At 40.7% G+C, this 16761-nt stretch overlaps 1 protein-coding gene across 12 annotated transcripts in view; it reads left to right on the top strand.

The window, feature by feature from the left end:
• PDE1C (phosphodiesterase 1C) overlaps positions 1 to 16761 on the top strand; it is a 276106-nt gene that overhangs the window by 172429 nt on the left and 86916 nt on the right. For all 12 annotated transcript variants that reach the window (XR_004644508.1, XR_004644507.1, XR_004644506.1 and 9 more), the window contains exons 8-9: positions 7028 to 7128; positions 8049 to 8177. Coding sequence is in view for 9 of the 12 variants with exons in the window: in XM_034761136.1 (XP_034617027.1) it covers positions 7028 to 7128; positions 8049 to 8177 (230 nt within the window). In the remaining 3 variants the exon portion in view is untranslated. The remainder of the gene's footprint in view (positions 1 to 7027; positions 7129 to 8048; positions 8178 to 16761) is intronic.

Genomic DNA, 16761 nt, shown 5'->3' with positions numbered 1-16761 from the left:
TGAGACAAGGTGCCCAGATGAAGGTCAACTGAGAGAAGAAGGTGGTGATTACACCTTTTTCTGGCAAGGAAAATCTCCAGAGGACAGGCGCATTCATGGTGTCAGTTTTGCAATTAGGTATAAGTTTGTCAGTCAGCTTACAGAGTTTCCTGTAGGAATCAATGAACATCTTATGACTCTTCGTCTTGAGCTCAGCAACAACCAGTCTGCTGCTGTTGTCAGTGCGTATGCCCCAACACTTGATTCTGTTGAGGATATCAAGGAACAATTCTATACAGATCTTGACAGAGTCTTGATCAACATTCCCATGGAGGACAAGATCATTCTCCTTGGAGATTTTAACGCTAGAGTTGGGCAGGAGTCAGATCTCTGGAATGGCACTATCGGAAAAGAAGGAGTAGGAAAGGCTAATTCCAATGCCATCCTCATCCTGAGCAAATGTGTAGAACATGGCCTGATCATCACGAACATCCTCTTTAGACAAAGTGAGAAGTATAAGACCACCTGGAGACACTCTCACTCCAGGCATTGACACCTTCTTGACTATGTTATTGTTAGAGGAGAAACACATTGCCCTTGAAGCTGAAAAGAGAGAGAAGGAAGGAAAAAGAAATAACTTTTTCCCAGCAGGCCATTGGCCTGCCACAAAATGTCTGTACCTACTGCAGGCGGATTTGCAGTTCCAGGATCGGACTCCTGAGTCATCTCAGGACCCATATGTAAATCTGTGGTAGAGATCGTCCTCGAAATCGAGGGATCGCCAATCATTGATGACGGTACATGATACTGCACAACTTGGAGACATGGCAGTTAGAAAAAAGTATCTCTTTATTTTTGAACTGAACAAACTTAAGTCCACTGAGAGAAAATAACTCTGGAACCCCACAATGACATTTTTTCCAAGGGTTGGATTAACTAACGGCTTGATCCCGCTTCAGTGGAGATCAGTGGGAAAACTTCTGTTGATTTGGATGGAATTAAGATCTGACCTTTATAGTTCCTGTTCTTGCTCTCCTGAGAGTAGGTCATGAGTCAGCTAATAACAGATTTTTTTTTTATGGGTTTTTATCAGCATGTGATAGTCTGTTAACTTCAGCATTGTTAGCTAGCTCTCCTAGGCATCTTTTGTTTTTAGAAGAAATATTTATGCTACTTATAGGGACAGAGAATGGATTTGGGTTGTCAGCTATTAAACAGAATGGTGCATAGAGATAAATACTGAGCTCCTGAATTTCATCTTCATATTTTTGGTGCCTTTGTTTTTGGCTTACAGATTTTTGTGTGTGTGTTTTACAGTAAATTGTTCAATGTCCAGATCAATTTATTTTAAATGTTTTGCTTGAGTAGCCTCAACACCCTTGAGGTTGTTGACTTGCCTTTGACAATAACACTAATAGTAAGGCTGCAAGCCACTCCTTTGGGGGAAGGCAGAGGGGAAACAGACATACATAACAGATGTACAATGACCCTATAAAAATATATATAGGTTCTATTTCCTTCCTCATGTTATTATCCAGCTCAGAATCAGAATAATTTTCTGAATGAGCCTTAGTGATTACAAATTAGATTATAACAAATTGGTGCCAAATGTTGACCTTGGGAATGTGCACGTGAGCAGTGTTTATTTCAATGGGAGTCCTGTGTGTGCACTGTAGGGCAGAGCTTGGTCTTATTTATTTTGATGACTACTAATAATATACAGTGCTGCCAAATCTGGCAATCTTTGCTGACTTTTTTGTCTTTAGTCAAATTCCTTTGGATTTCAGTGATAATTATTGGCTTCAGTGGAAGTCTTGCAGTGCAGAGGCGGGGCAGGGGCGGGGCCTGGGGTGGGGAGTTGAGCACCCACCGGGCAGAGGGGAAGTCAGCGCCTATGCAGGACCTCCAAGTGAAGTCTGTAGGGCTTTCTGGTCAGCAAATAATACAAGGTCAGGCTTATGCCTCGTGAATAACGACCATGTCTTCACTAATATAATCCAAATAAAATGATACGGCCTTAGGAATTGCCATGCTGGATAGTTCAATAGTTCAGAATCCGGTCTTTGAGAGTGGCCAGCTCCAGCTGCCGAGAGGACTCTGCACATTTCTGTAATAGGCAATTATGCACCGGCATAGTGGAAGCTTGTGCTTAACCCAGGCACTTAGTGGTTGGTACGAGGGTTTACATCCTTTAATGTCATTATTCTGTTTAGTTCTACTGAGAATATTCTTGTTGTTCACATTAGTATCTAAACCTTTTAAAAATCTGGTCATGACCTTAGTAATATCCCACGGAAGTATTATTCATTGCGTAAAAAAGTATTATAATCAGTTTTAAATGTGAGCCTTTAGTTTCATCTGGTGACCTCTTGTCCTAATATTATGGGGGGGGGGGGAAGTAAAAAGGAGCCTGATTCATCTTCTCTATCCCAGTCATTATTTCATAGACTTCCATCATGTCCCCCGTTATTTATTTTCTCTTTAAACTGTAGTCCTAATACCTTCCATCTCCCCTCAGACCAAGATCTTTTCATACCTCTAATCCAGTGGTTTCCAACCTTTTTCATCTGGCGGGTGCCAGACGACAAGCCACGGAGGACAGTGGTGGCGGATGAACATCCGCCGAAATGCCGCCGACAAGTGGCAACGTCAATAGGCGTCGCCGCCGAAATGCTGCCGACAAGCAGCGTCATCCAGAGGCGTCGCTGCTGAAAATCGGTGGCGTTTTGGCGGCGACACCTCTGGATGACGCTGCTCTGTGGCATTTTGGTGGATGCTCGTCTGCTGGCCAGCAGCGGGTGCACTTAGACGCCCCGGCGGGCGCCATGGCGCCTGCGGGCACTGCGTTGGGGACCCCTGCTCTACTCATTCTCCCTGCACTTCTATAAACCTTTTATATATCTTTATTAGGTGGCGCGACTAGAAACGAACACAGTATTCTAGGTGAAGAGCTGCCATCAGTATATATAAAGGCAGTATAATATTTTCAGTATTATCGTAATTTTGAGGTACAAAGTTAATAGTGGATTTTTTTAATGTTTATATTTCAGGGAATAAATACTCAAGCACACAACTTAGAAACATTTTTAAGAGTGGCACTGAGTAGATATCTGTAAAGCATTATTTTTCTCTCATTCTTCCTTTCTTTGATTAACTCTGTTGTTCAAGTGTGACTCAATTATTTTTTATCCTTTATGAATATTATCTGATTAATCTTGATAATTATTGGGAATTACTGTGTGATCTCTTTGTGCAATCACACAGTTATATGCAAACCGTAAATGATGAGAGCGCTTTCTGTACTTTTGTAATTCTTGATAATGGCACATTTCATAGAGCAGAGCTGTAAAACTGCTGAAGCGTAGGATTTCTCTGACATTTGTGTTTGAACCAAATGGGGAAAAAAACCTGCTGGCTTTTATGGTTAATAAGCAGATCATCGTGATTATATGAGATCTGAAACTGATAACTTCTTTGGAATGAATGAACACAAACCCTGAGAAAAGGAATAAGCTAATTATCTCCATCTCTCTCTTCTTTGTGTCATTTTCCTGTGTTTCCTGGCAATGCATTCCACTCACTTTCGCATTGGGAAGCTCATCTAGTCCTTTCTTGTTCTCACTCCCTATGCACACAGTGAATCTTTTGTTTAGACTCTAGTGGCTCTTCTTAGTAGTTAATTCTTCATGTTTATTATGCCTTTGTGAGTGACAGCCATGCCTCATTTCCCTTTCTTTGTTCCCAGTTTGGGATTCAATGCTCATTCTTTCATTCATTTCTTTCTTTCCATCATCTTTGAAGAGTTTGTTCTGGATCATTTTTGTCACCCCTTCAGAAATGAAAAACATTCACATTTCCTTGCTCTCTCCCCGTTCCTGCTTTCCCCCCACATGGGAGAGCCCTGCTGCTTTCTCAATCATTCTTAATGGCTTTGTTCTTTAAAGCTAGCCCCATTCTGCAAGATGAAGTCCATCATAGCCTAGTAAAAGGTAATATCCCCACTTGGATGGAGATTGCATCTGTTAAATGCAGGCTGCCTGGCATCTTCTTTATTTTCTTTCTTGTGGTTCTAGTTGAAGTGGGGACTGAAAACTTTTGATCATTTACTAAAGGTTTCATTTTTTCCGCTTTATTGACAGAGCTTTATAACTATATGTTATTTACACTGAATTTTATTTGTCATCCACTGTTCTTCTGTAGTAACCCTAGGCTGTGTTTTCTGTGGGCATTCTCAATAAACGGCATTTTACTCCTGTCCTCAGTAGCCTTCCTCCCCATTTCAAGACCCTGCATTGTGCTGACCTTGTTTGACTATGGAGGGCCTGATGGGACTTCAAGCCTGCTTAATGACTCTCCAGCTACATCAGAGTAGTAACAGCTGAGAGAAGGAACTCCAGGAGCTGAGCAATCTGCCTCCAGTTGGGAAATGAAAGACCAGGTCTGGAGAATTGAAGTGTGGGTCTATTGTATGCTACTTCCTAGAGAACCAGCAATCTGGCCATCCCTGATGTAATTTAACGTTATCAGAATTATGTTAAGAACATAATACCGGCCCTACTGGGTCAGACTGAGGGTCCATCTAGCCCAGTATCCTGTCTTCTGACAGTAGCCAATGCCAGGTGCTTAAGAAGGAGTGAACAGAACAGGTAATCATCAAGTGATCCATCCTCTGTTGTCCATTCCCAGCTTCTGGCAAACAGAGGTTAGGGACGCTATTCCTGCCCATCCTGGCTACTATCTATTGATGGACCTATCCTCCATGTTGCTTGAAGACTGAAGTAATCTTCCTTGTCAATAGTAAATGCTGTTTATCCTCAGGACAAACAACATAGAGACAACAAAAGCGTCACCACCACCAACGTTCTCCAACTCTCTTCTAATTCTGGAGGGAACATGGGTAGGGATAAGAGAGTAGTTCAGTCTCCATGCCTGTTCACACATTGTCCATCTGAATAAAACTGCCAACAGGAACTACTGGGATGATCAGGGGAACCGACTGCCTATCTTCTGAGAGGAGACTGGAAGAGCTTGGAAGACTGGATAAGAAGGCTGAGAAGGGATATGATTGCTCTCTGTAAATACCACAGAGACTAAAGAGCTATTCAAGCAAAAGGACAATATTGGCATAAGAACTAATGGATATAAACTGGCTATAAACAAATTCAAGCTGGAAATTAGAATGTTTCTAACCATCATAGGAATGAGGTTCTGGAATAATCCAGTAGTTGTGGGGGCAAACAACTTAATTAGCTTTAAGCGGAAGCTGGACACATTTACAAGTGTAACTGTATGATGATATTACTTGTTATGTTTGGGGGCAGGGCTCAGCAGCCCTGGGGCTCACTTCTGGTTTGTGTCTTATTTTCCTAAAGCTCATGCTTCAGGGTTTCAGCCAGCCACCTGCAGGGGTCAGGAAGGGATTTTTTTCTCCCCCAAATGTATGCTAGGACTTTTTTTTTTTAATGTTCTTCCTGTGAAGCATCAGGGATGGCCACAGCTGGAGATGGGACATTGAGTGGGGAGGGCCAGGGCTCTGAGGTGGAACCAAGCATTTTCTCTCTCAAGTGCTTGGCTGGCTGGTTCCTTCTCACATGCTCGGGATCTAACTGATCACCATATGTGGGGTTGGGAAGGAATTTTTCCCCCAGTCAAATTTGCAGTGACCACTGGGTTTTTTGCCTTTTTCGGCAGTGTGTGGGTACCGGTCACTTGCCAGGATTATCTGGGTGTATCTCATTTCATCATTTCCCTGTCATTGCAGTGGCCTTGGGCACTGGTGCATCTTGGTCCCTTCTAGTCTCTGCCTGTGCACATCATAGTCTAATCTCTCATTGGTTGTAATACTTTGCTCTAATTTGGATTGTTGGGTTTAGTGTGTGGGTGCTGGATGGTGATCTACAGGAGATCAGACTAGATGATCAGGTGGTCCCTTCTAGTCTTAATCTCTATGAATAAGGGTGCCAGTTCTGATGATGGTTTTTAGAGCTGGGCAAAATATTTTACTGCTGACCTATTGTTTTTAGGATGAAATCTGACTTTGTACACCAGCCTTAGGACAGTAGAGACTGCAGAACTTGCCAGTGTGGGAGGGTCAGGATTACCACAGAGGGGGAGTGGTGTTACAGGCACACAGGAGATGGCCAGCGCTGGGGGTGCTGTGAGTATGAAGAGGTTGAAGGATCACCCAACTTGAAGGGCCCCCAAAATCTAGGGTTATCCCTTCTTCCAAGCTGCAGATTCATCTAATTGTATTAGTAGTATTGACAATATCTAGTGTTTTGTTTTCAGTATATTATGCAAACATTAACTACTTTAATACTAATGGCACTCCTGGAGGGTAGGTGCATGTTGTTAGGTGGGGAGACTGAGGCACAGAATGATTAATTGATTTAAGCACTTCAAAAAATGGGACTTGAGATCCTGCATCATTTAGGTGCTTTTGAAAATGTTATCCCATGACTTTCTGAATATTTTTCAATTAAATATAAGTAAACAACTAGAATTACATTTTTGTGATGCTATATTCTTGCTTTAATATTGCAGGTGTTTGCCTTTTTGTCAATACACACAATTCAGTAATTCACAAAGGGTCTCCTAGTCATTGGGAATTAGCAAGATCCTAGTGTATTTTAGGCTTGTAACATCACTATTCTAGGCAAACATAGCTGATTGCATGTGTATTTTATATTGTGTGTATCTTTGCACATGCTCCCTTTCTTGAGCTTGCATCTTTTTTTTTTTTTTGCTCGTATTTCTTTTAAAGAAAGTAAATGTTCTCCTCCCCTTGCTTCAGCCTTTTTAGTGTCAAAAAAATTTAAAATATTTTGCCAGAGTTTCATTTATTTAGATCCACCTTGAGGAAAAACAGTGGTTCAGCTTTCATGTAGGAGCTGGAGAAGTTTGCTTTGGAACAGCTGACAGGCTGTAGGGAAAGGTCAATGATGTGCAGTGTGTATTGTCAGCAAGAGAGAGCTTGCTTTAACAGATGAAAGCCTTAATGCATGAGAAAATGACAGCTTATCTGATTGCTCTATAATCTCTTTTTCAGCACTGGCTGACAGAGCTGGAGATCTTTGCTATGATCTTCGCAGCTGCCGTCCATGACTATGAACACACTGGAACCACCAACAACTTTCACATTCAGACACGGTGAGGCCTTTGTAAATTACTTAAGGAAAGAAGGGAAGAATGCTCATTTTGTCTATACCTGACTCTTCTGGGACTCTTTTTTGTTTTGTGTTTTCTTTTAATATATAGAATAGGTTAAAGAATTGTAAGTGCAAGAAACTGAGATATACTATATTTTGTGATCATGAATATCTTCCATTCACTGGGACAAAATCCTCTGTTACACCAGCATAAAGTTGGAGTAACTCCACTGACTTCAAATAGAATAACCTCAGATTTACACTGATGCCACTTAGAAGAGAATTTCGATGAATAACTCATATTTCATAAACCTGCCGGTTGCTAAATAAATGGTCAGCCATTCTCAGGGCTGGCCCACAACATTTTGGCACCTGAGGCGGGGAGCTCAAATGATGCCCCCATGCCCCCTCACTTGGCCAGAACTTTCAAAGGTCTCAATTCTGCCTTCTTCCCTTTCTACTCCTCTCATGGTACTGCTCTGCTACCTACCCCAATAAAGGAGAACTAACAACTTAAAATGCCTTGTTCAAAAATTTTAAGTAACACTTCACTTTCACACAAAATAAGAGTTTTACCGTAGTAAGAATCGAGCAAAAGCCTCATCGTTTCACCCAATGACTGATATTTATGTAGTATTTAGCAGCCAAATGTCTCTCAGCACTCCTTTTAAATCTTTAACACAGTATTTGGGTGGGTCTTAAGTGCGAATGTGGTTTTGTGCAAGGCTTTTCCCCTGAGGTGAATTTCAACGATTCGTTTTAATGTTTTTCCCAGCTACATAGCAATGAATACAGCATTACACTTACTATAAAAATACCAATATATAGTCTGTAATTGTGAATCATAGTAATATTTCTGAATGCGAGACTGACACATTATAGAAAGAAACATAACTTTTCCTACATTCTTTTAAATTCTAGGTCAGATTCAGCCATTCTGTACAATGACCGATCTGTGCTCGAAAATCACCATGTCAGTGCAGCCTATCGCCTTTTGCAAGACGACGAGGAGATGAACATTTTGTCTAACCTCTCAAAGGATGATTGGAGGTAGGAACAAGCAGTAAAGCCGTTTGGGGAAGTTACAACCGGGCCATTTGTAGTTCCTACATTTCTTTGAATAATAGTATCCATCAAAATATAATATACAGCTGTATTTTTATTACGAAGAGAAAAGATTTAAAAATCTTTATCCTATTTTTACCCGTCTCATTTTCATCTGCTGTACTCTTAGGACTACATTCAGAAGTGATGTGTGAAGTTATTTAACTTGTAATGGAATCTATTCATTAGTCTCTCATAGATCTCCCTTCATCTACTTATCATTGTGTAGGTGAATATACGGGTGGCCTGATTTTCATTTACACAAAAACATCAATTACAGTTAAGCCCAGTCCAAGGCCCGTTTATACTGCCAGAACATTATAAATGAGTTTTAGTGTAAATGAGAATCAGGCCCACAGTGAATAAGTGGGTGCAATAGACATGCCAAAAAGCCAAAAGAAGGTGTAATTTAAAACTGGCACTCCTGATGGAAATAATTTATTTGCAAAAATTGGCATTTTTTAAATAACAGATTATTCAAACTGAAAGCGGGCTTTTTATCTCCTTTTTAAATGAAATATCTGACATTTTAAAAATAACAATTATGCATAAAACATATATAGTTACCTGGACCGGACAGGAAGAGTCTTAAATGAATTGTATTAATCAGAGTTCTTTCTCACTGGAGTGAAAGCATCCCATCATGTGTTATTGCAGACAAACATATACTGGTTCATGTATGCATTCAAACTGAACAAAGTGCTGAGCACACTCAACTCTTATTGACTTCAATGGAAATTGAGGGCACTCAGCAGTATTTCTCCGGGCTCTGGTAAACTGGGTCAGGGAGGGAAAGTTCACCCTCTTCCTCCTCCCTTGGGTCTGTGTTCCATACTCATCCAGTCTTCCCAGCACAGAAACCCTCATGACAGGTGGAGCCAGGGAGGGCAACAATGTACCCCTATCTGAGCACCCGGCCTAAACCCCAGAACCACATGTGGTTGGTTTCATTCAAAAGTCAGCACTATGGATCACAGTTGCCAACTTTCACGCAACGAGCTACAAGCCCCAAACTAGCCAACAAGCAACTCATAAGCCAATGAAGCCAAAAACAAGCCCAATTTCTGTGTTTTTTTTTCCGTGGCTGTCTGGCTCTGTCTGCTTTGGCTGACCGGCTAAGTCTGACAAGCCACTCAACATCTTGTGGATTCATACATAGACAAAATCTGAGGAAAAAACACGTTAACACTCAGAAAGTGTCACAAGAATCTTGAAAAAGGAATAAAACCCACTCTGTGGGTCATGGTATCAAAATCTAATTTACTTTTCAAGATCTAGGTTGTCTGTTTACTTTTTGCATTTCATTCACCTTGCACAATGAAAAGGAGCTGAACGATTTCAGTTAACAGCATGAGGCTGTTGTGTTTAAATTCAGTATTGTAAGGGATTTTTTCAAATTTAAATGCAACTTGCTTTCACTCAAATTAGATATATAAGATATCAAGGAAAACAGATTTTTTAAATTGTAAACTTTCCCCTACAGTATACTAAATATAAACATAATTTCCTACAAACACACTGGGCCTATTTTTTCCTTGGCATAACCCAAGTGGTCATGGCACCTCAGTAGTGTTGGATTTATGCAGGTTGTGAAGTGCTTTGGCATGGAAGTTTCTGTACCTATGATGATATTTCAAGGAAGAGGGAAATTAAGGTCCCAGTTCAGCAAGGTACTAAAGCATGTATCTACATTGAAGTTAGTGGGACTACTTGGTGTTCAGAATTAAGGCTGTGCTTAAGTACCTTGCTGAAACTTAATGGGAGCTGATGAGGGAGGAGAAGAGACAGTGAAAAAAAAATTAAAGGAAGTTGTCCAAGCAGATTGGGATCAAAATTTAAATTTTGCCTTAACTCCCCGCTCCCCCTTTTGAGATGTACAAATCACAATGGAACAAATTCATCCCTACACTGTCCTCAAATTTAAATGTGGGCCTATGGTACATGACCACTTGCTTGATTCTCTTCATTTCTTCCATTCTCCTCTCTTTCTTACCATCTTAATCCCCTCCTTCTTCCTCATAATATCATTTTAGGGACCACATCTTTCATCCCAATGCAGTTCACAACATGCAGTCATTGAAATGCTACAACCTCTTGGATGGAGGCCATCAGCTAACCACACAAGCAGAGCAAACTGTACAATCTTGTATTTGTGGGGGAGATAGTTTTGGCCAATGAAGAGTGTCATGGAAAGTCTTATCTCAAAGACCAACACACAGTACAAAACAAGGAAACTGGATTTATCTGTCTTAGAAAGATGAAGCACTGAGTCAACACTGGGAAATAATTCAGTCTCTAAACTGTTTGTGATAATAAATAAAATTTTGCCTAGAGAACGAAATTAAATAAATAGCACTGTGATGTTCCTACCACCACTCCCTACACTCTTAACTTTAATGGGGAAGTGTGCATTGCTTTGTCCATTAAATGAAAAGCAATAATTCATTCTGGGCTACAGTAAAAGGCCACATGTCATTGGCTACAAAGTAGATTTTTAGCAGCTGCTTTTGACCATATTCTTGGTAGTTTGAGCACAATCTTCAGAAAAATAGTCTGAGTCTTGAAACTTTAAAACGTTGTTTGAGTAGAAGCTATCCCCTCCTCTTCATAGTGACAGAACTAGAACTGAGCAAAAAAAATTGGGTGAACAGTTTATTCACTGGAAAAAAGCTATTTTGGTTGACCTGAAACCATTCATACATTTGATAAAAATTTGTCTAATCACTGGGCTAAAAGTTATAAGAGGGGCACCACCAGCACCTCCTGCTCTGTGAACCTAGGCCTTTAAGAACACCTGGAAACAACATTTCAGGTCAAACATGTTTTGTTTGTCCCAATGTGAACGCTCCCCCAGGGTTATGAGGCACCTCACTGCCACCTGCCTTTAGCGTAAAGGAGTCTTGTCTGTGCTTGCTGTGGATTGGCTCCCTGAAACCAACAGCTTCTGGCTGCACAAGCACTGCCTTCCAGGCAGGTCTGCAGGCCACGTGCCTTGTACAGGTAGCAAAAGGCATGTACCCACCCCCGAGTCCTTGGAGCATTTCCTGCAGTGTCCAGTTCCTTCTCCACCGAACACTCACAGAGTTACCAGGCCTGCTGTTCCCAAAGGACCAATATACACCAACTTGTAAGATTCAGCTCAGGACCTTCACTTTGCTTAATACCACAGCACTGAGATGTATTTATGGTGAAAGCAAGAATAAGTTTATTATCAAAGAACAGAGATCCTAGTAACAGTGAGTAAGAATATTGGAAACAAATGGTTACATATAAAATAAAATCATAACAAGCTTTCTAGAGACTAAACTTGACTAACAGGTTAACCTCCTGTCGAAAGAAAATGATTACATCCAAAGTTGTCTCCAGCATGTTCAACCAAGCCTGGCTGAGAGCCCTTTTTCATGAAGCAAAATCACTGTCCTTTTACTTCCTCAGTGAAAAGCAACCGGTCGTCCTCTTTGTTTTCCAAATACAGTGGAACAGACCTTTGATATACAACTCCAGATAGGGTTTTCTCTCTCCCCTCTTCCCTTTCCCACACCACTCCTTTTCTCTTCCTGTTACTTTCTTTCTGAAGTCCCTGCAATCCTTCATTTGCATTTGGTGATAGGAGACCCATTGTGAATGAGACAATATAAACATCCATTGTTTGACAGAAAACCTGATTTTCACGTTTGCTGGTGACCAGTCCCTAGACATAGCTTAATGGGCTTAAATTGGGGTGGAGGGCAGATAATTTCCATCCAAGAATATTAAAGGAACTGGCACATAAAATTGCAAGCCCAATAGCAAGCCTAATGAATTTGTAAACTCAGGGGTCATACTCTACGACTAGAGAATTGCTAATATAGTTCCTATTTTTAAGAAAAGAAAAAAACACAGGCCTGTTACTTTGACCTCAATTGTATGCAAGGTCTTGAAACAAATTTTGAAAGAGGAAGTAGTTAAGGACATAGAGGTAAACAGTAATTGGGATAAAATACAACATGGTTTTACAAAAGGTAGATTGTGCCAGACCAACCTGATCTCCTCTTTGAGAAGATAACTGATTTTTTAGACAAAGGAAATGCAGTAGATCTAATATATCTGGATTTTAGTAAGGCATTTGATACAGTTCCACATGGGAAATTATTAGTTAAATTGGAGAAGTTGAGGATTAATATGAGAATTGAAAGGTGGATAAGGAACTGGTTAAAGGGCAGACTACAACATGTCATATTGAAAGGTGAACTGTCAGGCTGGAGGGAGGTTACTAGTGGATTGGTTTGGGGATCAATCTTATTTAACATTTTTATTAGGGACCCTGTCACAAAAAGTGGAAGTATGCTAATAAAATTTGCGGATGACACAAAGTTTGGAGGTATTGCCAATACAGAGGAGAACTGGAATATCTGGACAATCTTGAAAATTGGAGTAATAGAAATGGGATGAAATTTAATAGTGTGAAGTACAAGGTCAGGCATTTAGGGATTAACAAAAAAGATTTCTGCTATAAACTGGGGTTTTATCAGTTGGAAGTGACAGAGGAGGGGAAATACCTGGGTGTATTGGTTGATCACAGGATGACTAGACTGTCAATGTGATGCAGCCATAAAAAAGGCTAATGAAGTCCTAAGATGCATCAGGCAAGGTATTTCCAGTAGAGATAGGGAAGCGTTAGTACCATTGTACAAGGCACCACTCATTTGGAATACAGTGTCTCCCATGTTTAAGAAAGATGAATTCAAACTGTTAACAGGTGCAGAGAAGGGCTATGAGGATGATCTAAGGGATGGAAAACCTGCCTTATGAGAAGAGACTCAAAGAGCTTGGCTTGTTTAGTCTAACCAAAAGAAGGCTGAAGGGAGATATGATTACTCTCTATAAATACATCAGAGGGATAAATACCAAAGCAGGGAGAGGAATTATTTGAGTTAAGCCCCAATGTTGACACAAGAACAAATGGATATAAACTGGCCATCAACAAGTTTAGGCTTGAAATTAGATGAAGGTTTTTAACCATCAGAGGAATGAAGTTCTGGAACAGCTTCCAAGAGGAGCAGTGGGGGCAAAAAACCTAACTTGTTTCAAGAATGAGCTTGATAAGTTTATGGAAGGGATGGTATGATGAGACTGCCTGCAATGGCATGTAGTCCATCTGTGACTGCTAGCAGCAAATATCTCCAACGGGCTGGCGATGGGACAGTAGATGGGGCGGGCTCTAAGTTACTACAGATAATTCTTTCCTAGTATCTGGCTGGTTGGGCTTGCCGCCATGCTCAGGGTCTAAATGATCACCATAGTTGGGGTCAGGTAGGAATTTCCCCCCCGGGTCAGATTGGCAGAGATGCTGGGAGGCGGGGGTGTCATCTTCCTCTGCAGCATGGGGTCACTTGCAGGTTTAAACTAGTATAAATGGTGGATTCTCTGTAACTTGAAGTCTTTAAATCATTATTTGAGGTCTTCAGTAACTCAGACAGAGGCTTAGGTCTATTACAGGAGTTGGGTGTGTGAGATTTTGTGGCCTGCAATGTGCAGGAGGTCAGACTAGATGATCACGATGGTCCCGTCTGGCCTTAGAGTCTATGAGTCTATGACTGTAAGAATACATTTTCAGTATATATACATAGCATCCATCCATACATTTCACAATGATGTTCATGACCAAAGTGACACAGGCTTCAAGACATCACCTGACACTCTTTGGTAAACTAGAATGTACATGCCACACCCAAGAGATTCCTTGTAACCTCTCTGCACTCCCTTTCCAGTTGGTATTGAGAAGTTCTAAGGTGTTACCCAGACTTTGATTCACCAAAAATGTTTGGAAATTTTTTGAATTTGGTTTGAACTGAATTGAATTTTTATTTATTTTTCAGAACTGCCAGTGAACTGAAAAATCAGTTATTTGCCCAGCTCTAGTCAGAATGCATGTTCCTTGGTATACTCATTTATGTTTGAAGATTCTAAGAGTAACACATCTCCTTTAAGAAATACATTATCTGGTTTAGTTAGGTTTGAAGCTGTTCCAGATTGCTTAATTTTCCTTCTTCTTCATTAGGGCCTTATTTTGTAGCTGCTGCACATGAAGCTGCTGCAGAATAATGGCTATTGTTCGGATGTACCATAAGGCCAACATTTTGAAATGTAGCTTCTGATTTTGGGTGCCTCCATCTTAAAGTGTCTAACCTGAAACACCTTGGGCCTGTTCCAAAGGTGCTGAGAACTCACAGCCATAGATGGGGTCAACAGGAATTAAGATACTAAAAAAAAAAAAAAAGGCCCAAAGTATCTCAGTCTGGGCAATAAAAATCCAAGGCCCTTTAGATCAGAAGGTATTCTTGAAAATTTTAGCCTAACCAGTTTTAAAGATTTATCACATCCAAATTTGGGTTTATTTATTCATTTTGAGTTATCTGATAATTTGAATGTCCCCTACAACAATAGGTCTGGGTGTTGATTCTGGACAAGACTCAGGCATGCGCTAAAGTGCCTTTTCTGAACGGAGGTCACATTAAGATTTAAGACTGCAATAGAAAAAGTGAAGATAGTCTTGGGAAATGTGTCTGTCTGTGCATATGGGTTTTATCAGTTTTATGGTGTTTAATCTTTCTAGTCTGGGAATGTGTTTTCAGGGAAGGTTCTTCTATCCAACCAGCACAGCAGACCTCTTTGTGGCTTTTGCATGTGCGGGGAGAGCAGATGAGCCCAGAAGAGGTCTGTTGGGGGATCAGGGAGAAAAGTCCTTAATTTAATTTTCAGCACTTTTTCTCTTTCACATTAAAGAACTCTACTGCTTCTTAAATATTTGAAAAGTTGATAGGTTGCTTCATCTGACAAATCCCATTTACTAAAGTAGTCAACAGGTAAATTATAAAACTGAAACTAAAACAGATCGCACTGAATTAAGAAAATAAATTGCAAAGAGAACAGATGCTTTCCAAGATACTGTTATGGATCTCTTTTCTGGCACTGTATTTCTCTGCTAATAATTTCCATGCAGTTTACTGAAATAGAGCATATTTAGTACAAGCCCTTACTGGCAAGTACAGGATTAAAAAGGCATCTGGAAAATGTTGAGCTCTTCAGCTCCTATCAGTGTACAGCTCAGGAAATAGTGTCTAATGAAGGTTTTCATAAACCATTGTTAGCAGACATGGAGTTGTGATCCAACAGTTGGGATGTGATCTCTCATCCCATATAATGCCGTGTGTGTTACTGATGTTTTGTTATTGCAGGTCAGTTATGCCTCTTGTAGGCTGGTTGAAACTTTTAGGGATGCATTTGCGAAGGTTCAAGATGAAAAATTTGCCTACACATAATCTTCATTTGTGCATGTAACAGACAGGCATTTGCACAAGCAATTATATATTTTTCTTGTCCAAATCCGGTATTTGTATGCGTGCAGTGCGCAAGCATGCACATTTTTGTCAGTAATGCCAGCCTTTGAAAATGTTGCCTTTAAGGCAATGTTGTTCCTTCCTTTATTATTTTCCATGAGAATAAAAAAGTGAGACCCACAATCCATGGCTTATAGATAATTTTCTGCTATGCACAAAAATGCATGCATTTGACTGAAGTGGAATGGACAAAGCACTATGCTGTTGGCAACAATCCTGCTATTGGGCCCTCGGGTACGGACTAGATGACCTCAATAGCCCTTTTCCACTCCAATTTCTGTGACTTTATGGGGATTTAATTCTTTCAGTAGGGCACAGCATAATTTGGGGTGGGGCTAAGGAGAAAAACTGCGTGGAACAAAACATCAAAAAATATTATGCAAAATTTCATGAAGTGAATGTCCTCAGGGGAGATGTCCTAAAGAGCAGGTTAAAGTGGTCTCCAGCTGGAACAATGCAAGAGATTTTAAAGAATTTATGTCTGTAAATTAAAGCAGACCGGAGATCAATGATCCCAGCCTACTGATAGTCACAGGTGTACTGTAGTTCTCATGAATGCATAATTAATTAGTCCAGGTGCAGTAATCAGTGGTAAAGATAGCAAAGAAGTATTACCATATTACTTACAAAAATGTATAGGATTTTTATCCCATGGTGGAAACATTGCAGCATTGATTCTGCCCTCGATGATTATACCAAAATATTCACGTGTAGTCTTCCCGTGCTGGTGGAAAGTCCATCTGGAGATGCTGGGAAGCATATTCAAATGCCTGCCACAGCAGCCAGAAAAGTGGGCAGGGTGTGTGGCCAGGGCACCCATGAAGTGTGCTGATTCAGTGTGTCCACGGGGCTGTCTCCATTGTTGGGACTCCCGTGGAAAGCCAGCTTCAAGGTAGAGCTGCTCTTCTCCAACAAGAATCCCTCTGTGACAGCAGTAATGCAAATACCATGTGCCCTCCCTCTGGAGTACAGCAGCCCCTGACAGCTCTGTGGAGGAGAAAGGGGCTTTGCAAATTGCAGTTGCCTGTTCCAGCAGGATGAATCAAACCCCTGATGTATTGGAAGATTAGATTAGAATTCAGGATGGAGCCATGTCCCTATGAAAAGATCATAGGGAAATACAATTTAAAAAAAAATGGCCTGTTTCTGGT

The sequence above is a fragment of the Trachemys scripta genome, chromosome 2, assembly GCF_013100865.1.
Source record: "Trachemys scripta elegans isolate TJP31775 chromosome 2, CAS_Tse_1.0, whole genome shotgun sequence".
NCBI lineage: Eukaryota > Metazoa > Chordata > Testudines > Emydidae > Trachemys > Trachemys scripta.
This window is presented reverse-complemented; position numbering and strand designations above follow the sequence as displayed.